The sequence below is a fragment of the Eptatretus burgeri genome, chromosome 16 (genome assembly GCF_056783735.1).
Source record: "Eptatretus burgeri isolate ZD-2024b chromosome 16, Ebu_testis_v1, whole genome shotgun sequence".
NCBI lineage: Eukaryota > Metazoa > Chordata > Myxini > Myxiniformes > Myxinidae > Eptatretus > Eptatretus burgeri.
Window position 1 is genome coordinate 29,920,988 of NC_140976.1, and position 25,000 is coordinate 29,945,987.

Sequence of the window (25,000 nt, forward strand, 5' to 3'; positions counted from 1 at the left end):
TTGTATTGTTAATGGAATATGCTGCCGTGCCAGATAACACAACAAACGATAAATCGGTGTAATAATTACGATTATCATTATCACTCTCAATGAGTTTTGCCACTTCATCTGCATTCATATGTGCCATTTTAAAGGGTAATGACAAGTAGCAAAAAGAAATGAGTAGTCCCTGTTGTTTAATTTTGCTGGATGAAATTAAAGGGCATTTATGTACAACTAAAATGGATGCCACTCCACCCGTCGGCCATCTTTGATTCGATCACAAAATAAAGTGAGGTGCACGTGTATGACATCATGTACTGTGTTTGTGCCAAGTTTGAACAAAATCAGACCATGCATGTCTGAGAAATGGTTGGGGACACATTTAAGTAACAAAATGGCCACCAGTCGGCCATCTTGGATCTTATCTCAAAAAGAAAATGATGTGCTTATGCATACCATCATTCATTATCTGGGTGCCAAGTTTGAACAACATCGGTAAATGTTTGTCCGAGAAATGGTTGACGTGTTCGATACCGGGGTTTTTTTATTTTTATTTTTTCCAACTAAAATGGCTGCCAGTCGGCCATCTTTGATCGCTTTGCGAAACAAAATGATGTGAATATCCATTGCATGTTGTCTTTGGGCCAAGTATGAATAAAATCGGTTCATACATGTCCGAGGTATGGTTGCGAACGCACGCACGCACAGATATGAAAATCGAGACCAAATCCATAAGCCCCCATTTCAGACTAAGTCCAACGGGGGCTAAAAACACATGTGGTACTCAGCACATAAACTACCATTGGTAATGACGTCATATCAACTTCGATTCAGTGGTTAAAAACAGTCCTCCAAGATCGCTCGTACCTGACATATGGAATTGAAAATCTTGTCCCACTCTCTGCTTCGAGTTTTCTCATAACATGGAGTTTCTCCAGCAAAGGATAAGAAATGAAATTACATTTGCTCATGAAAATAAATTGTATGCATATGCATACTTGGCTTGTAAATGAGAGTGGTGTACTGTTGACTAGAAGAGTTGGCAGTCAACGTGTTAAAGACCATTAAAAATCCAGAAGTTGAGCGCTTCTGAATCAGTCTTGTACATCAATTTATACAATAACAAGATGATGTTGAGTGACATTTTAGGAGATGGAGGCATTATTGATCACCATAGATGTCCAGCTTCTTCTTCACCCCCGATATTGTACGATTTCACATGCCGCGCCTTATAATGCTATACTGGATATCGATATATTGCATGGTTCTTGGAAGTAATATGAAGGTGATTTGTCGTTATGCAGTGTTCAAATATGTATTCAATTCAAATAAAGGTTTAAAAGGTTTTAAGACGTATTTATAAATAAATAAAAAACATTACGTGTTCTCCCGCTATTTTCTCCAGCGCCTATTTCATCACCCGATCTAACATATTACATTAGTTGTTATGCCTGTTGTTTATGTCCATTATAACATCCTTAAAAACAGTAAGTTTCCTGTTTGGAACGATTTTCCATTTTGTTCGATTGCCAGGCAGGCAGACCGAGTAAAAATGTTATTTTACTCCTCTCTGCGCATGTACGGTCAGGACATATTCAGAGTTCAGGTACGGTAAAACGAGAAACTTGTCTTTCTAGTCATGTTCTGATTCGTGTTCAAAATATAACATTCAATTTAAATAATTTGTTCCTCGATCATAAACTGATAACTTTGATAACACAGACGAGAAGGACGGACACGAACCAGTTGCTTAACCCCGCTATCTGCTTTGCATGTGTGGGGCGGCAACAACAGCAGCAGCAGCAGCAGCAATCCCTTGTCCGTTTTGCCAGCCACTGGAATGCTGTGATGTCATCTAGCATGGCGATGCTTTGAGAAAAGTTTGCCTTTTGATTGGGCCAAATGGAATGAACGGGGGAGTTTTAAATTTAGATGCTGTCGGCAGAATTGTAGGACATTGTTAATTATGCCTGCAATGCTTGGTGACTATGTGGGAAGTGGTGAGAGAAAGAGGAGGCAGGAAACAACACGAAGGGACAGACTTCGTCCTTATATTTATATAGATTAGTGAAACTTGTCCAAAGGGAAGGCCTCACTATGTTGCTTATTTTTCTTTTTTTGTCTTTCTGCAAGATGACTCAAATTCGTAGGTGAGAACGGAATGGAACGATTCTATTCTGGGCCCTTTCAAATGCAAATGATGTCACTTTCAAAGCGATACATTAAATTTCTCTTTGTGGGTCAATCTCAGGCTGGAAAAGTTGTAAAAGGGCGATATTTTACAAACTTCTTCATGAGGACCTTTCTTATCATTTTTTTTTTTGAGTGGTTGTTTTTTGTAAGTTGGACAATGAATTATAAAAGCTTAAATAATCAACCTGCACTTAGGCTTCAGCTTCTCCACTGTATCATGACGATGTTCAATCTGCCGAACCTGACAATTCGGTACAGACTTTCAAAATGGACGAGTGTGGAAAACTGACTGGTTATTCTTCATCTGTATTGTCAGAAATTCCATTGTCAAGGAAGTGATATCCTAAAATGTTCCATGTTTGTCATCTCAGGAATGCCATGTCATTAAAAAAAAAATTTGAAACAATGCATCATTTCTGAAACGACTACATTGTGGTCCAGTTTGTCAGTGGTCTGATGAAGGTCTTTCCTTAAAGTACACAGGAGACATCTTACTTGTCAGATTATAACCAGAAAACAAATTTGCTTTTTTATTTTCAGGGTTGGCCAGAAAGGATACGCTTCTGCGTATGGGAATGATGATGACCTGTTGGACCTTGGCACTGAGCTTTCAGATACTGAGGTACGTTGGTGGGTGGCAACCATGTTGAGACACTTTTGATGGATGGGTAGTGCTTATTGTACTGTTACAGAATACTCTACCGTCAAACATGAACATTCTCAGCAGTCCTTGGTACTGGTAATTGTATTAAATTTTGTCCTTTTTCTTTTTCTCTCCAAGTGCAGTGAAAGGTTTGCATTGGTCGTGATTTGCTGCCCATGCCGAGTTGCTCTGAAGGCTTTTAGAGTCGAGCACAGTTTATGTACTTGCACCATTTGTAAACCTTACCAAGCAGAACAGGTAGATTACCTAATGGTTTAAGGATATTACAAGTCAGTTCGGTTTTGTTGACTTGACAATCACCAAACAACTCGGTGATTCCCTTGAGATGAGCTCTTATCTGCAGTGTCCTTACCACGCAGTTCTCGGTTCACACCAACATTGGTCGCAAAAATTGATATGATTTTTATAATAACAGGCAAGCAACATTAGCAAAACAGATGTAGAATTTACCTCTTCATTTCCCTAAAACCTAACAATATAACACCCAGTAATATTTAGTAAATCGGATGCTATAACAACACAAGGGATCGGTCTAACAAGCTCAAAGGACAAACAAAATAATCAAATTGACAGGTGTTTGATATGGAGTCCTTGTACTTTCCAGGCAGGTTGTTGTGTCGACTTGCAAGCTCTCCATGGATTAATATTAAGCCAGCTGGCCCTTCGATGTTTTGCTTGCTGATAGTAAATGTCCCATGATACCTCTGGAAATAGCAAGCCATTGTGTTGTGGCACTTTGCAAGTTCTAAATTCCTACCCTATTCTGCCTGGGGTGAAGAGGTGTGTGGAGGATGGGAACTGCATCAGCAGCTTCGCCACATCCCCAGTGATGATGCAGCCAGGTGCTGCATCTGTCGGGGAGACACTTGTTGGGTGTACTACCTTTGATAATGCTCCATTTCTCCCGTTATTAAATGAACTCCAATAAGCATTAAACTGTGCAAAACTGAAAACCAAAACCAACCTTTCCGATGTTCCGGAAACCCCTCTTCCCTTTCTGCAGATGATTCCACATTCTGTCATATAGGACACCAGGCAGACAGCTGCGTCACTCTCTGCTGATCTGCCTTTGATTAGAGGCTTGTGTGACAAAGGGAATGTGAATTTCAATCCCGGCAAATCTTCATCTCACTCTGTCACTCCAAAAAGGCCACCAAACAAATGCATCTACTCATTTGATGGTCAGTCACTGGAACAGGTTATTGTTTTCTTGAAGGCCTCTTCATCAGCCATGATCAATTCTGGGCATACAACAAAGCTGATACAACAACCATACAACAAAGCTGATATTCAAAATCAGCCTCTGACTGGACGTCCTCCATCATTCCAGGTCATTCCCTAAAATATCAGAACCAGTCACTGTGTTTAAGGACTATGTCCTTCCCTAAATGGTGGACTGCTCTCCCATATGGGCTGATACCCCAGTATTAGAACGGTCTCTCCTGGATTTTGTGGAGTACGAATCCCTGAATATTATTGGCATCTTCCATGATGAAGCTGAGGCACAAGGGCTGTTGCTCACATCGTAGAAAGGTCGGTGGGCGAATTTTATTTTTTAACTGCATATCCTCCAAGTCTCATTACCTCCACCACCAAAGGTGGACATAGGTTATGTTTTCACTTTTGTCTGTGAGCAGGATATCTCAAAACGTTGTGGATGGATTTGGACAAAATTTGGTGGACAGGTCCGGTGTGTGACAAGGACAAATTGATTAGATTTTGGTGAAGCTCCGGATTTGGATCCGAGAATTTTTTAAAATTGATTCTTCACCATTGAGAGATGGGGTTAAAAACGATATGTAGCACGATATCTCAAGAAGTTATGGACGGACGGATTCGGTCGAAATTTGATTGACAGGTTGGTTGTGTGATGATGATGAATTGATTCGATTTTGGTGAAGATCCAGATCCAGATGCGGATCTGAAAATTTTTAATGTGATTCTTCACCATTGAGTGGTATGGCTAAAAACAATATATAGCATGATATCTCAAAACGTTATTGATGGATTCGGACGAAATTTGATGGGCAGGTTGCTTGTGTGACGAGGACGAATTGATTCGATTTTGGTGCTGGATTCAAAAATTTTTTTTTTTTTTTTTTTAATTCTACCAGTGATTCTTCACAATTGAGAGAAAGGGCCAAAAACGATATATAGCATGATATTTCAAAAATTTGTGGATGACTGGTGACAAAACTTGGTGGATAAATTAGTTCGGCGACGAGAACAAGCCGATTAGATTTTGGTTCAGGTCTGGTTCCAGATCGATCTGGAACCAATCGGTGGGATACAAAACGTAAATCGTTCAGCCTGGTGGAGGTATACGCTCTACCGAGTGCTGTTCTAGTTACCTCCGCCACCAAAGGTGGATGGAGGTTATGGTTTCACCACTGGTCTGTGAACAGTATATCTCAAAAAGTTGCTGACCGATTCGGCCGAAATTTGGGGAAGAGGTTTGGAGTGTCACGAGGAAGAAATTATTAGATTTTGGTGAAGTTGTGGTTCCGGATGCTCGAATTTTAAAAGTGAATCTTCACTATTGAATGCGGAGCTAAAAACTATATATAGCATGATATCTCAAATAGTTATGTACGGATTCGGACAAAACTTGGTGGATAGGTTGGTGTGTGACTGGGAAGAATTGATTAAATATTGGTGAAGATCCTTTGGGTAATGTGCTTCTCTGCGTTTTTCCTCAAATTGTGATTGAGGTAGAAAGATATGAGTATCGCTGCGGAATGGTGCTCTCGGGTAGGTGGTCAGTTGTCAGTGTCATACGATTTGAAGCAAATTCATCGGGGATACTGATGGGGAAGTTATTCATGAGCTTGCATGGTTCCTGAGAGTGGCGGTGCAATGCTTCTGCATGCATGTTTGATTCGCAAGTGCAAAACGTGTGTAAAGGTGTATTTCACGTGCTCTGCCTTCAGGGTAGTGAGCGAGCGATGCGAGACGTCTCCGCGGAGCCTCCGCAACTCTTAGATGCTGATCAAAAACACATCCGCTTTATTGACAACAATGGATTCCTGTCCGACCCCGTGCGCCTGTATCGTGAATGTCAGGTGGCAGCAAACTGGAGCGAAAGGGACAAGGAAACCTTTCGGGAAAGGTGAGCCACCACACCTGTATGTGTCGTGCAGCACGTCACCTTTGTTTGTTTTTTTCTTTTTAATTCTTTTCATTTCTGGTTATGGGAGGTCATATCTGTGTTGAACAAGAATATTTTGTTGGTAATGCATAAATTATGTGTTTTGATGGGCAGGAAATCCAGTGTGCATTGATTATTTGTAAATTAGCACCAATCTTGTTAATTTTTGATTTTCTTGTGGCAAGTTGTTTAAAGAACTGATGGATTGCCAGAATGGTTTCCTGCAATACGGACGAGCACCATATGAAGTTTACATTTGTAAAACTTCTTGATGTTGGCAGGACATGAGACGGTTCTATTTGAGGGAAACAGGCACATTGAAAGATCCAAACAATCTGTCCAGAGGATTTAAAAGGGTATTTTGATAAAAAGGATAATGAGGTATATTGGGGTAATTGGGCTGGCAGGATGGCTTTCAGGTACGCACACTAGCTTCTAAGCTTTCTCGCCTGGGTTGGCATCTCGACCCAGCAATAAACTGTCACCCTGGTGTTTCACAAGCATTGTATGTGTGCAGTCATTGCGTCATACAAGCATTGTATGATTCATCGATATGTGTGCGGTCCCTCGGATGGACGTTAAAAGGGTGCTCCATCTGCCCGCATTAGTTGGTGGATGTTAAAGACCCCACGGTGTCCTTCGTGAAGAGTTGGCAAGCTATCGCCGGCATTCTGAACAAATTACAAATTCCTGCCATAACTACTGATGGGAAGGCAATGACGAGCCATGCAGTACTGCCAAACCTGCCATTCGTGGACCCCACATATTTGCGCTTTATTAAATGCATCCTGCTTCAATATTCGTGGCCTTGTGCTTCGCATATTCGTGTTTTTTTTGTGGGTGCAAAAAACACATTTTCCACGAGCCACACACACAACACAGTTCAAAAACATATTTTCCACCAGCCATGCACAGAGCAGCTGTACGTATGCAAAAGCACATCCTCCACTAGCCGTGCGCATGACCTGCTTCTACATTCACGGTCCTGTGCTTCGCGTTTTCACGGTTTTTCGCAGGCACAAAAAACACATCTTTCACGTGCCACATGCATAACACAGTTCACATAACGCACGTATAACACTTGACAGTTATAAAACATATCTTCCACCAACCATGCTATAAGCGAGCTGTGGGCATGCCCCTCCATTCACATGATAAACCAAGCTGCATAGCATGTCCTACCATTCCTGCTATAAAGAACCTCCACCGTATCTACCAGCTGCTGCGTAAGATGTCATCCCCCATGAGTCATACAATTAAAAAGCTTCACCGCAACTATTACCAGCTGCTGAAGATGTCATCCCCTCCCCCCCCCCGCACCCCTCCCCCACCTCGTGAGTTACACAATGAAAAAGCTTCACCGCATCTACCACCAGCTGCATAAAACGTTAGCACCTGCCAACATCCCTCACAAACAATGGGCAGATTACTCACCTTACCCACAGCTACCCACAATTTTCTGTATGATTACTTATGTGCAGCGTATCCTGGGTCTCGATAATTCTTCTCGTCCTGCTGCCTTGACCAGTGTTTTGCCTCTCGCTTCACTCATTGATCAAACATGGCTCATAAGCGCAACACCAGTGCCAGAGATGCGTCGACTGCCAAGAGGCAGAAGAAAGTGATAAGCCTGAGCGACAAAGTGGAGCTGCTAGACCGGCTGTCAAGAGGACAGAGTGTGACCTCTGTGCCAGACTGTATGGAATAAACAAATCCACCATTCACTACATACGGAAGAACGAGAAGGTGATCCGAGAAAGTGTTCTGACGAGCGTTGTACTGAGCACCAATGTGGTCACCCAAGTCCTGGATATCCACATGGAAAGGATGGAGAAGGCTCTCAGTATAGGGATGGAGGACAATGCACAGAAGAACATGCCTTTAAGTGGACCTCTCATTCGCACAAAGGTGATGCGTATCTCTGTCCATCTGGCTGACGCGGGTGGCACTATCATGAGTGATGTGGGTACAAGCGACCCCAGTCCATTCCAAGCGAGCAGGGAATGGTTTGACCTCTTGAAGAAGTGCTACGGTCTCTGCAACGTTAAACTGTCAGGGGAGAATGCCTTCCTGGACTGCAAGGTGGCCAAAACTTTCCCTGCTCAACCTGCGCAGCTTCTCCAGGAGAAGTGGTACCTGCCAGAGCAGCTGTTCAATGCTAACAAGACGGCCTGTTTTGGAAAAAGATGCCAATGCAAACTTTTATCTTGAATCACGACGAGACAGAATCGGGATTCCAGGCTGCAAAGGATCGGGTATCTCTTCTCTGCGCAAATGCAAAAGGGGACTGTATTACTCAGCCCATGCTGCTGTACCATTCCTTGATCCCACATACTCTCATGGGCAAGAACAGGCACACGCTGCCTGTGTTTGGGAGGGCCATCAGGAAGGTGTGGTTGACTGCAACAATTTTTATGGACAGGTTCCATAACTGTTTCATTCTTCTGGTGGAGAGGTACCTGGCACAGAAAAATCTTGCAAAGCAGACTTCAAGGTTTTCCTACTCATCGACAACGTTCCTGGCTACCCCGGGTACCTGAAGGTCGCTCACCCGAATGTCGAGGTGATCTTCCTGCCACCCAACACCACTTCCCTGATCCAGCCGCTCGACCAAGGGGTAATCTTGACTTGCAAATCCTATTATACCCACCACACCTTTTGCTGCATTTTGGATTTGATGGACTCCTTCCGACCCAGAGCTCACAGTCCGGCAGTGTTGGAAGGAGTTAAACGTAGCCCACTGCATTGGCGCAATCAAAAAGTCACTGGACGAGGTGAGAGCCTCCACCATCAACACCTGCTGGCACAACCTGTGGCTACAGGCAGTGAAAAACTTTACAGGCTTTCCCGACAACACAGAGGAGAGGCATGAAATTATCGGGTTGGCACGGCAGGTGGGAGGCTTTGACGATATGGCCTTTGACGAGTTGGATGCTCTTATCACCTCGCATGCTGAGGTGCTCACGGAGGAGGAGTTGGACGCCATTATCAAGGTTTCCGAGGAGGAGGAAGCGGGCAGTGATGAGGAGGAAGAGGTGTCAAGGTCCAATCTCACTGTCCTTTTCCTGGGTGAGATGCAGCAGGATATGCGGTCAATGGACGAGAAGCTCCAAGACGCCAATCCGGTCATGGAGCGTTATCTCAAGTTCAAGAGGGGGTTGGATGATGTTATTTTCACATAAAAGGAGCTACATCGAAACCTACGTCAATCTGCCAGGCAGCTCTTGATCACAGATTTTTTTTCCCTGCTCTGGTCCCTCCACCTCAGGAGCATCAGTACCCTCTCCTGCCTCTCCTGCATCCCCTTCAGTGCGTGACTCATCAGGACCCTCACTTTCTTCAACGCCCTCACCTGTATCCCCTTCGGTGAACGACTCATCAGCACCCTCACCTGCGTCATCTTCAGAGGACTCCACTGAGTTCACAGGATTTAAAATCATCGTCAACATCATTTGAAAAGTTGCATGTGTTTGTGGAAATAAATATTTGAAATGATACCTTCTGTTTTTTTTATTTATTTATTTATTTATTTTAATTTAAAACTTTTATGGTACGGTTGGTTAATCACTCATAATAAACTGTAATCCCATTCCTTCAATATACATTGTCAATAGTACCCAGTGTTGTCTTTTTAAAAAATTATTATTTGTAAGCATTTTTTTCTGAAACTGTAATCTTGTGCATTCACAGTCAAAAACATTTCAACTTTAAAAAGTTTCCCCGATGAATCGGGAACCGCCGGGAACCCATCCCCCCTTTTCCCATTGAAACAATGCACGACATTCACGATGTCTACATTCCCGGCTTCGCCGTTGACGGTATTTTTTGCGGTCCATGAACCGCCGGGAACATATCACCCCGTTTTCCTTTGAAAAAATACCCCGACATCTGTGGATTCGACATTCGCGGCATTTTCCAGGAATGTATACCCCACAAATAACCCTTGCTCAGGAGGCTGCTTTGGTGGCATTGATGCTCTCTGAAGAGAATGAATACATACAGGCCTCTAGATTGGATTGGATTGGATGCCACGTTTTGGTATAGGACTATGTCCAATGGAGATCGGGGGAGTGCTCATCACACTCCGCATGTTTAGATTTTTCCCGCCGATCGCATCATATGCCTTCTGGTTGAATGGTTTGCATTAGTGGGAACAATCGTCTGGGTGGCAGATGGACGGTTGTTCTTTGCTGATTACGCGGCTTTACTGCGTGAGACATAATCCCCGGTGATGCTCACCATAAGTCAGGAGGTGCATCTGATATATGTAATCGCTTTTGTTGTCATCCTCACTCCAAAACCCGAGCCACATGAGTGTTCTTAGCATGTTGTTACCTCCACCACCGAAGGTGAAGGAGGTTATGTTTTCACTCCTTTCTGTCTGTTTGTTTGTGTGCACGATATCTCAAAAATTTGTTGACGGATTCGGACAAGACTTGGTGGATATGTTGTTTGTGTGACAAGGAAGAATTGATTCAGTTTTGGTGAAGGTCCGAATCCGGATCCGTATCTGATAATTTTTTTAAGTGATTCTTCACCATTGAGAGATCAGGCCAAAAACGATATCACACTGTATAACATGATATTTCAAAAATGTAATGGGCCCGATATGTTCTCGCGGATCAGGCATTATGTGGTGGTGGTGGTATGCAGTCTACCGAGTGCCCTTCTGGATGACTGGATTTTTTTCCTCTCAAAAATTTTGTAAAAACTCTAGAAAGGAAAAAGACAAACTAGAAATATAGGAAGCAATAGAGAATAGGATTTGAGAAAAGGTAGTGGTGGGAGGTAGTTTTGCAAGCTGCGAAACAAGGGTGTGGTTTTGGGTTCCAGGATGGCCAGAGGAGGGGTGATTTGAAGGCAGGAAAAGCAATGAATATGGGGTAAGACCAGGAAGGTGTAGGGAGGAGGTGAGGAATGGAGCAATGATGATTAATTATTCTCCTAGCAGTGGTGTCGGCTGGTTTTTGACTCTGCGACCCCACCAAATGGTGGAGATATGCAGCGTCGGTGGCAACACAACCTATTGGGGTCATAAAACGGGGTCACGGGGAGTTCCACGAGCCACCCGGTGCGCAACGGAGGTCAGGTGTTGGATCCACGCTGCTGCGAATCATCCGGTCGCAGCCGTCCGGTTCTGCTTTGATGTTATCATTCGCTGCAATGCTATTCATCCTACGCTGTGTTCCTCTTTCCTTCTCTGTGCTTTCCGCCCAAACTCCATCACTCTTTTTCTCCCATCCCCCTCTACGTACAGCCGCATCACATGTTTGTCCTTCTCCCCCTCTCCCCCCCGCTGCTTTTTTTTCCACCCGCATCCTCCGTTTGATGGATGCCACAATTCCTCTCGCGTTGTGCATTCCACCCTTAATGTCGACCCAACCTGCTGTTCCCGGGAACGTTTTAACAGGGTCGGCTGCCGGCGTGGGGTCGAGCTGGTGCTGAGCAGGCTGAGTGGATAGAGCGAGCAGCAGGAACTCGGAGGATGGATGGATAGATAGATACGTGGATAGATCGATGGATAACAGTATTGCGAGTAAACACATGGCTGAGCACAGCATGAGCATTATAGGCTAATTTATTTATGTACTGTGTGTGCGCATGTGACTTGGGAACATTATACGTGCCAGGTTGTAATTTCTTTACTTTACGAGTACATCACGGTCACGACAGAACTGCCACCATTGCTCCGAGACCTGCTAACAAAGCGGCAGGGTGTGGATCAAAGATAATGGCATCCTGTTTGAAGAATGGGCTCGCCAATAATTTGTGTTCTTTGAATGCTTTTGCTGATTTGTAATGCAGTTAAATTTGCCTGTGAGCATGAAAGCATGACAGAGAGATTTATTTGCAGCTATGACAGCAGGGGGAGTGTTAACGTGACACTTTGCACATTTTGGGGTTGCTTCGGGTCATCCCAATGTGTGTACTTTTGGGTTGTGTAAGTTCCAGAAAATTTTAATCTGAATTGCAGAGTATTTAAACGAAAGCATGAGAGCAGTGTGTGTAGGGTTTTTATTTTTATAAACCCGATTGCTAAAGAACAACAAATAACCACGTGATTTTCGAGCAGTGTTTTTGTGCAGCATTCAACTGTCTGATTAATAAAGTATGCATATTTTAATTAATTTTAAGCAGAGAAAAATGCATTCGTTTGAACAGCAATGACACCAATGACAAAGTTAAATTGACCAAATTATGAAGTGTGTGTGCGTGCGTGCACGGAAAGAACATGTTTGGAGAATATGGTTGTGGGGGGAGGGGTTTAAAATGCTGACATCTCTATTGTAATACCAAGCTTGCACACTAAAAACTCGGCTCGCCGTCACACGATCCCTATGAAATTGCTGTGGCACTTAGCGGACATGCCGACAATGTTTGGGAAGTCTTGGCGTTCCATAGTACCACTTGCATTTTGCACAATGCGTTTTTTTTGTCATTCCCCATGTACGGTCTGTCGTCTGCTACCAGCTCTGTTGTACTGCTATCCCGTGCATGTGCATGTGCATGGGTATCGCTAGTAGATGTATAATGTGACCTCCGATGTGTAAAATGAAATCAAACGGAAGACTAAATACTGCATTGGAGTAATCAGAATGAACCCGGATAGGTAAACGGCAAATATGGAGTCCTCGGGAGGAACCAGGAAAGGGTTCGAGTTTCAGCCGTGACTCCACAACCCTTAAACACATCCAGGCACAGCAAAGTGAGCCTGACAGAAGAAAGTTTCTGCAAGAATTCACTTCTCCTTCAACAGATAGATAAGGAAAGAGAAATATTGAGTTAAGGAGGTAAAATAAAAGAAAAAGCAAGAATTAGAATTAATAAAGAGAAATCTGAAAAAGTGGAAAGAAGTGTGAAAGGAACAAAGAACAAAAAAAAATGTCAGGAACAACCGGGACAGATAGATTTCAGCGGTTGCTTCCCAGGTTCAAACGCAGCAACAGGTACAAGCTACCAGAGGTCCATCAATGGGAAGCACAGTCCACTTGGCATCAGTATATGGTGCAAGCATAATCAAACGGAAGACCAAACTCTGTATTGGAGACACACAAACACATGCACATCTCGTTTTAGCTCACCTGGACTTTAGTCCGGTGAACTTGTGCGATTGAGCAGTGTCCATAGGTGTCATTCAGTCAGTGAGTCTGTAAACACCAGTCATTATCGCTTGAACCAAACACACAATTTTGATTAAATTTGCCCATAAACTTCATATCTGGTACCTAACGAAGGTATATTGATTGCATCAAAATCTGCATTCATTAAGGGGGTCAATGGGAGAATTTTTTGACCCCCCCCCCAAAAAATAGGTATTTGCTCTCTTCTCCAAAACTACACACACGACTTTGATGAAACTTGACCACAACCTTCATCAGCCGTGATGTACCAAAGTGTAATGACCGCATCAAAATCTGTGCTCATTTAAGGGTGTTTATGGGGGTGCGGGTGGTTGACCCCCCCTCCCCCAAACAGGTATCTGCTCTCATCTCTGAAACGATGCACAATTTTGATGAAAACTGACCACAACCTTCTTCACCCTTTTTTAAATTTTATTTTCTGTTCCCAACAATTTTATCTCTCACGCGTGTGCAGGCGTGACACACACACACACACACACACACACACACACACACACACACACACACACACACACACACACACACACACACACACACACACACACACACACACACACACACACACACGGTTATCTCTGCTTTTGTGGATTTGAGTGTCTTGTCCAATAAATAGTTGTGAATTTATGCATTAATTTGTTACTTGAGAACAAATCACTGTAACACAGGCTGTCCATTTGCCCATTGTATTTTCATTGTACATGTGCATTGTGGAAGTTTTGTTTTTGTTTCTCAAGAGAGTTAGTTTTGGAACATTGAGGGTCAGACCTTTCATGCAGTCATTTTATGATTTTGGCTTTTGTTTTGTCAGGTTTTTGCAGCAGCCAAAGAACTTCTTCCTCAGTGCTGCTTGCCTGCAAAAGGTATTTCATTTTGAACCGATGTTTGTAATCCAAAATATATAAATGCACAATGTGCTCATAATGTTCTTCATCATTGTTAATTTACCGTCATTCCCAATTATTGGAGTCTCTTTATGAGGGTCTGCATCGTGCTTGAACTTCTGATTAACTCGTTCATTGAAAAAAAACACATTGTTTGATGCATTTATGGCGAATGTTGCATTATCGGATCGAGCGATTGTACTTTGACACAAGGAAAATGGCCGAGGCAAGTGAGCTCTCCTTTAAACCTCCCCATTGTCACCAGTGCTTGGAGTGCAGCTTGAAAGAATCAAGCGAACCGGTGATGGAAGAGTGGAGATAAGATATTAATAAGAGTTTTATGAAATCGGACTTTTTCCAACTGGAATCGAATATTCTCTTCTGCCTTAGCATGAGCCTTCACACAGACCACTTGATTATTTGATAGGGAGGTTGTGGGTACCACTGCCCTTTCATCGTTGTTTATTGTGGTGTCCAACTCAAGTTGCTTTCAAGGCAATAAAGTCAACTGTAAATGTGGACAAGCACCACTTGTAGACCACATGTGGCAGACAGACTACCCTCACTCATCCCTTGAGGTATTGGTGAGCCAGCTGGGTTTTTGTCGGAAATCCGATTGTGACTTTCCAAGTTTTCTGGACGAAATCCCATTTCCAGAAGGTGAAAATCCAAATCCTTACTCCAGCTTTCTTCGGTTGAACTTGAACACATAACCTGTACGACGCCGGTGTTGTCCTTTACCACTAGGCTACCATCGTAATTGTTTCTCATTGCATACTCGGCATCGCAGTGCCATTGACCAGCTATTCTCGGCATGCTCTTTTCTCACTCGCCATTGTTACGGAAGGCAAGGTTCAGCGAAAGAATTATCCAATCCTCAGCAGCAAACTGTGATCGCGATGTGAAACCGGTAAACTTGAACGGTCTCGTGATGGTCACCTTGACTTGTCTGACGATTTTTAATCCCGATACAAATCTCGTGATGGTCACCTTGAGGCTTCTGTTTTTATGGTCAGCCCAGAATCCTCATTCAATCCAGCCGAACCGACAGACAACATTTCCTTTTACCATGAGATGGGGGTGACTTCTGATTTCGCACTGTCGGTAAATTGTGAAGTCCTGCAGGGTGCACAGCTTCCTGCAGTGAAGCATAACAGCAGTCCCCGGCTTTGCAAGTTCTTGGAGTTTTATTGGCCCTCCTGATCATTGGTTCTCTTTGCGTGTAAATTGGTTGATTGTTGCAGCTGATTAGGCTGTGACAAGTTGGTATTTTTGCTATCAACGCACCAACGGCAATCTTGCACGGTGGATAAAAATTTGCCTTTGTTGCATATTAATGCAAATTTTCTCAACTTTGTTTTGATTGTTCAGCATTGTTTTTTTTTTTTTTTTCTTATACTCCTGCACAGAACTACAGTTGTTAATATGGACTCTTGATTTACTCAATCAGTTAATGATTGAGACCAATGGTTTTAAGACAAGTTGTTGGGGTATCCCATCAGTGTGAGACTGCCCCCACATCTCGATTTTAATCCCTATGCAAGTGCCACCATCAATTCACCCTGTCTATTGGTAAAATAATACTTTGGTAAAACAAATAGCTCAAAAAAATTAGGCAAGTAATTTGTTATTTTCAAATGCAACGATTAACAAATGCTATCATTTATTAGTAATAAAAAACTTTTTTCTTTTTTTTTTAAATGCAAAATAATGGAGAGATGGTGTGCCAAAACATGTGTAAACAAGGTGTGGATGGTCACATTTAATTTTATAATGTGAAGTGCGGTGTCTGTCATTGCTTTTGTGCATTTGGCTCTCTCCCGTTTCTGGTGTGTGTGTGTGTGTGTGTGTGTGTGTGTGTGTGTGTGTGTGTGTGTGTGTGTGTGTGTGTGTGTGTGTGTGTGTGTGTGTGTGTGTGTGTGTGTGTGTTGAAAAGCTCTGCACGCAGGCAAAGCTCAACATTTAACTCGGAAGAAAGGTATGATACCAAATGAGGTGCGAGCTCTCGCCTGGGTTTGAATTTCGGCCCAGGTATAAACTATCATTCCGGTGTTTCACAGACGGGATGAATGGTCACTGTGTGTGCCGTCTCTCCGATGGACGTTAAACAGGGCGTCCCATTTCCTGACATTAGTTGGACATTAAAAATCCCCACGGTGTCCTTTGTGAAGAGTAGGCGAGCTATCGCTGGTACCTTGGCCAAATTCCTGCCCGAACTATTGCTGGGAAGGCAATGGCAAACCACCCAGTATAACTCTGGCTCAGGAAGCTGTTTTGGCGGTACTGATGCTCTGTGACAAAAGTATGAGGATTATCACAAAGTTGAACAAACCATGCCAGTGTTGTTAATAACAGTAGCCTATACTGAAAGTCTTTGAACAAAGGTTGCAGTGCAAGGAGGTATGAAAGAAAAACCTCCATTTGGCATTGCGACCGAAATGAAACTGAGCACCTGTGTCCGAAGAAAATGGTTCAGTTTGGCATTTTAATATGAAATAGGCAAAGCCAAGAGTCGTACGAAACTCATTTGAATTACCCTTTAGAACGACCCTTTAAAATCACCCTTTAGAATCACCCTTTAGAACTACCCTTTAGAACTACCCTTTAGAACTACCCTTGAGAACTACCCTTTAGAACTACCCTTTAAAACTACCCTTTAGAACTACCCTTTAGAATTACCCTTTAGAATTACCCTTTAGAATTACCCTTTAGAACTACCCTTTATAACTACCCTTGAGAGCTACCCTTGAGAACTCACCTTCAGAACTCTCCTTCAGAATTAAACATGGTGGGTTAGAAAGGTTCTTCTTCATTTTGATGGAAGGATGGGATAGAAGGAAGGACGTACCCAAAATACTGAAGCAGCTTCACCGCTTAAAAATCGTACCGGTGTCCTCAGGAAGCTGTGCAGTTTAAAATTAAATAAAAATAAAGGTCTGTTTGTGTGCACGGGTATGTGGACACATGTGGCGAACCTGCAGATGCCAGCTTTCGACTCTGGTTAGACCAGCACTGAAGGTTAGAAAGGTTCTTCTTCATCATTTTTGATGGATGAATGGATGGATGGACAGATGGAAGGAAGGACATACCAAATATTAAGTAGCGTTTCATAATTAAATTCAAAGAGTTCCAAAATAAGCTTCAATCTAATTATCGGTTGACTTGACATAATTAGTTAAGAGTTAGAGATCTGCTATTGAGTCGAGGAGTTTTTGCGTTTCAAACACCGGCCAAGTTAGGAGTTATATGAAAGACTTTAAATATGGTACGTGTTGCTTCCTTGCTTGACACTCATCGTTAAAATTCATCGGGGAGGGGAGTGCAGGGTAGAGAGGGGAGAGCAAGAGAGAGAGGAGAGTGCAGGGTAGAGTGGGGGGGGGGGTATAGAAGAGAGTAGTGATGAGGAGGATAGGGTTGAAAGGGTGGGGGTTCGTTATGTATTCATCCTGTCCTCCCCATTCCTCCCCACCACATCACTTGGCCAATTTTCCCTCTATTTTGTCCTTCAACTCTGCTGATGGTGTCTCCCCCCCACCCTTTTCTAATGTTACTTTTGGCCTGGTGTGCGTTGATCTGTCCAGTGGTCTTGCTCCTCCACGAGCCTAAACTGCATACAACAACAACAAAAAGTCATAGATTGGTAACCATTGTGCAGATTTGATGGGCCAAGTGGTCTCCTCCTGTGTTGAAGTTCCTTGGAAGGGAGGTCATCTTTTATATACTCCATTGCAAACTGTGGTGTCTGGCCATGCATTTGTCTGTCTCCTGTTTACTGCGGCCACTTCCCGTGCTGAGTTTGAAAAGCTCAACATTCAATTTTAAAATGACGGGAGAAAAGGCATGAATAATGTTGATGCCAAATTTTATTTCACAAGCAGCATATTTTGCCCTCTTCTTAGACAAATAGAGCCTCCGCCGCCTGATGTTGCACCACCATTCCATGGTGCGCGGTATATGTAGCTCAGAGCTTTGGCTCTGAATGAAACCAAGAGTGCAACACAATTAGCTTTTTAAAGTCCATGAAATAATTTAAATTGATAAATTAACTTAAACTTTTTCCCATCTGTCGTAATTCAATGATGACAAGTCGACGCCAAACTGCATGGCTGCATGCGTGTGCAAGCTTTACAGATGGATGGAAATTCCTCCACTCTGTGCACATGCCTTCACGCTCGCGACAATTATCGTATTTATACGATTATCATTATCGTACGTCTGGCAACGACGGTTGTCGGAATGCCCGTAATATTCCACCGTTAACCACAACTGTCTTAAAAAGTGTTTTCTGTTGTTGTTACTGTCTTTACATTATATTGTGTCATTAACCATACCCATTTAGGTCACTGCAGCCCTCCTCCTCCACTCCACATCAGGTTGATTGACAGGCATGGTACCACCTACCCCTCTTTTCCCTTCATATTCCGATGCGTAGTTAAGTAGTTATGCCTACTTTTCGTGGAATCCTTTCAAGTTATGAACACTCTGAGGAGTCATGGACCTTCTCGATATGAACCACCAGTATATTCGTGTTTAATCCAAGTCCTGAGTTCAAACCTATTTTGAGTTTGGCTTTCTGTAAAGAAGAATTACAAATGGGCTATTTTGGGTCGGTCAGTTTGGTAGCTCAACGATGCTGCCCAAAAGTTTCATGAGTGTTATTGCTGAAATCTATATGTCCGGGTTCTTCCCGCCACCATTGTTCTTTGTTCCTTTCACATTTCTTTCTACTTTTCCACCATTTCTCTTAATTGATTCCAATTCCTGCTTTTTCTTTTCTTTTATCTATTTTACTCTTTATTTCTCTCTTTCTTTATCTTCCTGTTGAAAGAGAAGTGAATTATTGCAGAAAGTTTTCTGTAAGGCTCACTTGGCTGTGTTTGGATGGGTTTGAGGAGGTTGGTGGAGTAACGAATGAAACCCGAATCCTATTCAGGTTCCTCCTGATGACTCCAAATTTGCTCTTCATTTCTTCGGGTTCCTTTTCATGACTCCAATGCAGTATTTCGTTTCACATTTGATTGGATGTGAAATCGTCCACAGACTTTATGTACGTTGATGAGTTTGTACCATGGTGGATTTTTTTTTTTGAAGATTTGCATTGTATTAAACCTATGGAGTGTCCGTGCCATTACTACATAGGTAGTGTAGTGACTTCCTGATACTTCCCCCATTTTGCATGTCAAAACTTGTTCTTTGGGTTGCATTTTCACGAGTCCGAATCCGAGCACAAGAATGTGTGGGTAGAAGTGCCGTACAATGTGCATGGACAGACTGTTCCTACCCGGACTGATTTTTGCTATTCAATATCCTCTTCCACACAATGTATTGTTAACGGTTTGCCGGCCGGGTCACGAGTGGCTTCTCGGACCTGATTCACGACCTTTGAACCTGAAGTCGACGAGCCACAGATACCTCTGTGGTATGACAGGTTGTAAAGCAACCATGGATGCTGTCTGAGACTATTAATTTAGGCAAGGCCCTTGCATCCACTTCCCCTGTTACCTTTCCGGCAAATTTATCCTCCCAGATAGGGAACCGTGTTCTCGATGCCCCACTCCTATAAATCAAGAAAGGCCACCGGAACCGTAAGTGGGACGTTTGCTAGCCTATGACCGGTGTGAAACTGTGGGGCAAAACTCCCATCCACTATTTACATACTAGTGTCTAACTATAACCAATAGAGAAAGGGACACTCAGGCAGTTTGGAAAACGTGTGGTCATGTTAACAAAGTATCCTCTTCCACACAATATGTTGTTTTTATTGTTAATATATTGTTAATATTGTTTATAATGTCAATATTGTTAACACAGAAACATGTATTTACAAGCAATGCAGTGTCATAAAAGAAAGTCTTTCCTTTATACAAGCAAGCCCCTTTGACAGTCACCTTATCATGAAACTACAGACATAAGCGCCTCTTTCACTCTGGGAAATTAGACAAGTAAGAGTGAAACACAGAGAGATAAAGAAGGCTGGGCTTGTTGTCGACCTGTCGCTCACCTGATGTAAGCTTGCGAGCTTCCGTTGGTCCCAACGAGAAGAAGGGAGTGGGGGGGGGGGGGAGAAGAGAAGAGAGGGTGATGGTGTGATCTGCCGTGTGGGGAGAAATTCCTTGAATGCTTCATAATGCGGAGAGGAAATCATAAATGCAGGTCAGTAACTCAGCTCTGAATGAGTTGAGGGTTGGCAATTGTTGATTGCTCTTGTGTGTTCCAAGTGAAGGATTAAAAATCTGAAAAGCAAGAGAAAGATGGTGCAAGTCAGTGTGTAATCACCGAAACGTCCATGGAAAGAGCTCCACAGCTTTTCACACTCGTTCCACGGCTGGCTTGATCGCTCCCCATAGAGCCCCTCCGTGCGGAGATTCACGTCCACCCAGCTCGTTCCTTCAAGACTTTGTCTGGTTGGCGTTGTTCCCTGGACCCACACGACACCGAATTATGGGATGCCCGGACTTCTAAAGCGCTGGGAGAGAGGCGTGGTCTCAAGATATAGCGCTTCTCGTTTCTTGCAGGGATGCCTCCCCAATGGAGCGCTTACCTGTTTCTCACGGGGATGCCTCCCCCATGGAGTGCTACCTGTTCCTCACGGGTGCTGCCTTCCCACTGGAGCATGGCTGTTGCCATGCACCTCTCATTGGTTGCGCACCTGGCTCTGTGATTGAGTCACCGGCCAAACCGCCCAGATGTGATACGTTTCTCACCGGGACGCCTCCCCATTGAAGCGCTACCTGTTCCTCCGGCTTCAGCTTTGCTATGTTGTTTGCACTTTTATCCATACCACTTTATGATAAAGTTGGTGTATTTGTAATGTAATGCGGTTTCTGCAAAGTGTAATGTTGCAAGGTGTGTAAGTATATGCTGAAAGAGGTGCAGAGACACCACAACACATTTTCCTGGCCACTGATACAAGGGGAGAAGTAATCTATCTCAACAAAGTGTTGCCGATATAGTTAAACTCCAGGGTTCCTTTATGTCTTCCAAAACCGAAACAATATTGTCATGGCATTATCATTATTTTCTCTTCCATTTCTAGTGGCATATAAAGGCAATAGGTTGCATTTACATGTGTTACGTACGTGAATACAGCTGAATCTTCAAAACCAACTTGCACACTCCTCTACTTTTGTGGAAGTAATAAATAGATGGCCTCAAAGACAACACAAACTCGTTGAACTCTTCTTTCTCCAAGTTATTATTATTATTTTTTTTAAATGTATATTTCCATTGCAGACTGCATTTTAGGAAGCTCCCAAGTGATGTCAACCGCACAAGAAAATTTCAACCGCAGGAAAATTTAACAGACGAGGTGGTGTAACTGTGAGACAGTCCTCTCCAAATCTGGGAGATCAGCAGTTCAAACCCCAGCCCAGTTATGCCAAAGAGTTTAAAAATGATACGAGCTGCTTCCTTGCTTGACATTCAGCATTTAATAGTTAATACTACGAACATTCCCCATAGGTTGGATTCCATGTGGAGGAGGAAATTCCTCCTTTGGAAATACCCCGCTGAGTGCGGTGATAAAATTGGTGCCATTGTTGTGACATCTCTGGTACCCAGAGTGCCCTGATAAGTGATGGCACTTCCCCCAAGCTCAGTGGCTGTGTTGTCTCATGCATTCATTTGTCTGTGCATGTGTGTACATGTGTGTGGCAGCTCCACTACAAGCCCTATATCACATATTAAAAAAAACTTTGATGTCTATTGCTCTGCCTTGCAATACCTGTTTCCTTATATACATGCAGCAACTCACCCCCACCCCTCCGCTCCCTTCTCCCATTTGCACTTCCCACGATTGATTTTCACTTTTGTTGTACAGTACTTGAATTCATGTTTGTGCTTTGTTTCATTCGATTTTGACTAATGGACATGACACCTGCGAGGGTTACATGTGCACAAGAATGCAATAGTTTGCATGGAATACTTTCCTCGATGTTGGCTTGTTCAATGTTCCCATCTGAGCATCTCAGGCTGTGGTCCCATTTGAAATCTCAGGTGCTGCATTGATTTGTCATTTGTTTTCTGTCATCCTAATCGCATCTCTTAATGTCCTTGCATGTCTTTGTACAAACTTCTGTAGGAGCCATTATATGTAGGTAGAGGAGGTTGGGGGGAGGGTGGGGGGAGGAGGGAATTTAATTGTTTTGATCAACACACTGCACATTTGAATGATGCTTGGCCATGTCTTGTCAAAGTAATTGTAGTTTTAACTGAGGTGAAAGTTTAGCCTTTTTTATGACTCTCGCCAGAGGAGAAGGTATTGCATTTGGGTCCGCTTGTTTGTCTGTTTGTCCGCACAGAACTTTAGTGTTTTTCTCCACAACCACTTGTTGGATTGAGACAAATTTTTCAGCAGAAGAGCGACTACTCGTGTAGATTGTTTCAATGATAATTATGACATCATAGGTCACGTGGTGTGGCAGCCATGTTGGAAATATGGAAAAACTTTGGACCTCTGTATCTCTGAAACCTCTTTATACATCCCTCTGTATCTCTGAATCAAACCTGGAGTTGGCTTCATGGTTAGGGTGGTGGCTTGGGACCCTGGGGTTCAGACTTCAAGCGCCGTTAGCCGCTGAAGTAATACCAGGGGGTTGACTCTGCCTGTCATCCTTCCAAGGTCGGTGAAATGAGCACCAGTGTAGCAGCCAAAAGGCTGCACAGGAAGGGAAGGGGTATTGACGGATTGGTTAAATCTGATGTTGGTGTAGCGCAGGCATGATGGGCTGAATGGCCTCCTCCTGCGCATAATTTCCTTGTAAACCGCACCAAGGAAAAAATAGAAACTTGGCACATGGCACATATTCCTCATGGGGAATGTGATTTTTTTTGACGTCATATGTGCCTTCATTATGATGTCATAATTGCAAATGTAGAATACTACATCCGATCAGCATGAAAATTTTTGAGGGTCATTTCGGGATAAATTGGTCCACAGAATTTTTTTTTGATGATGTCATCCATCGGTCACGTGATTTGGCAGACATTGTTTTTTTTAAATATTCCTTCAAAAAAAATCTCTGTATTGGCTGAACAGATCGAGGCAAAACTTTACAAGTATGACTGCCCAACAATGAGGAACAAAAGGTTTACACATATGACGTCATAGGTCACATGGTTTGGCAGCCATACTGGATTTACCCATAAACCTATAAAAATATTTTCTGCATAATATCTGGACACATCGAGGGGAAACTTCACAAATGTTCCCCAAGCCTTGGGGTTACCAGGGTATTCACGAATAATGGATAAATCGCACGGTCTGGCAGCCATATCGCATTGAGCAAAAAATCTTAAAATTATTTCTCTTGATCTGCTTCATCAATTGACATGAAACTTCACATCATAATCTAGTAGTTATGGGGAATATATGTTTTAAATTTCAACCTGATTGGATTCATGGTCTGGAAGCCAGAATTATTAAATTTTTTGAATCTGGGTTCTTTTTGATGATGATTGTTTTTTAAATTTTTTTTTGAATAATGCTCACTTGGCTGTGCCTGGATGGGTTTGAGGGTAGAGAAGTAGCAGCTGAAATGTGAATCCTATCCACGTTCCTCCTGATGACTTCTTCTTTGCTTTTTGCTTGTTTGGGCTCCTTCTGATTACTCCAATGTAAGACTGCACCTATTTTATCTTCCATTTTGATTTGAATTTAATTTATTTTAATCCCATTCTGAATTCATTTGAGTAATAAATGACGTCATGGGTCAGGGTCAGGTGTCCGATCAAAGTGGGATTGCAACAAAGCGGGACGTCATGGTACCTGGTCATCACTGCCAGCAGTTATAAAGTGTTAGTTCTAATTATGTCTATTATTAATTACGTAACGCACCAGTACACAAACACCACACAACACAAGTCCTGGCGAGGGTCTGTAATCTCTGATTGCTCTTTTTCTTGTTTTTAATGTTTCATGATGATCTCAGAGAGCGACTTCAATAGTGATTCGGTTCACGTTTTAGCAATCCTGCAGAAGCGCAATGCATGTCTTGATGTACCCGCAAAATAATAAATGAAATGAAAATCTTAAGGCTTGTGGTGGAGCTTTTACATATACGAGAAGCATCCGCTCCCGAAGGGAGCAACCAGGGAGGTTGAGTTATTTCCTTATTCAAACGTGTAATTCAAAATACCTCTCACTGTGTAATTCAAAACACTTTCCTACACTGGAAAACATTGGGACAGGAATACTGCCTGCTTCGTGAAGGGTGGTGACTTTAAAATCATTCTCCGACCCCGAGCGAAGTTACACGATACACATTTACATCGAGAATTTGAGTCTCGACCCCTCCCCGCACCAAGACCACCAGCAAAGATAAAAATCACTCCTATGCACTAATTGGGGTCATTCTGATCCTATGGAGCAAGTCTGGATGTAATCGTCCCAGAACTGTAAGAGGAGTAGAGTGACTAACAAACACACCAATAAACGCTCACCAGTCCGTGAATTATAGTAAGGATTAGATCTTGGAGATAACACTTTTTACATACAAGGATATACACAAAGGACCTTTTCATATCGGAGGAGGCCATTTGGCCCATCCTGCCTGTGCTCGATCAACACATTTCTTCAGTGCATCATTTTATCAATGTAATCTACTGGGGTTGTGGGACGAACAGTGAGACAGGGACAGGTACATCCCTAGGATGTGTGTGTGTGTCTGTCCCAATGCCTAAGCTACCTACCAGTCCTGTCAATACTCATGTACCTCTCTATGTCCAATGTTTTTAGGTACCTGTCAAGAAACAGTGTGAACTTATCCGCTGTTTTTACATTTCCCTGAATAAACTACTGTCCAAGTTAAAGACCCCTACCTTACTGCCATGCCAATTATACTTTTGTTTTTACTCTATCTATGGTACCTGGTCCTATCAATTACATGGACATGTTAACACAGTATATGTGGTATTTGAACCAAGTATCTCAGCATTCATGAGGCGTTGGTTCAGATAGGAATTTCAAACTTGTCTATCCTGGTCTGCAAAT

The 25,000-nt window shown here is 43.0% G+C and overlaps 2 protein-coding genes across 9 annotated transcripts in view; both read left to right on the forward strand.

Moving 5' to 3' along the window:
- Positions 1 to 25,000, forward strand: part of LOC147010801 (nuclear receptor corepressor 1-like) — a 235,638-nt gene that overhangs the window by 84,822 nt on the left and 125,816 nt on the right. For all 8 annotated transcript variants that reach the window (XM_085858629.1, XM_085858622.1, XM_085858626.1 and 5 more), the window contains 3 exons: positions 2,716 to 2,797; positions 5,770 to 5,948; positions 13,938 to 13,989. In XM_085858629.1, coding sequence (XP_085714755.1) covers positions 2,716 to 2,797; positions 5,770 to 5,948; positions 13,938 to 13,989 — 313 coding nt within the window. The remainder of the gene's footprint in view (positions 1 to 2,715; positions 2,798 to 5,769; positions 5,949 to 13,937; positions 13,990 to 25,000) is intronic.
- Positions 15,085 to 25,000, forward strand: part of LOC147010802 (uncharacterized) — a 15,454-nt gene continuing 5,538 nt past the window's right edge. Inside the window, 2 exon segments of the mRNA XM_085860318.1 lie at positions 15,085 to 15,185; positions 15,792 to 15,938. Coding sequence (XP_085716444.1) covers positions 15,085 to 15,185; positions 15,792 to 15,938 — 248 coding nt within the window.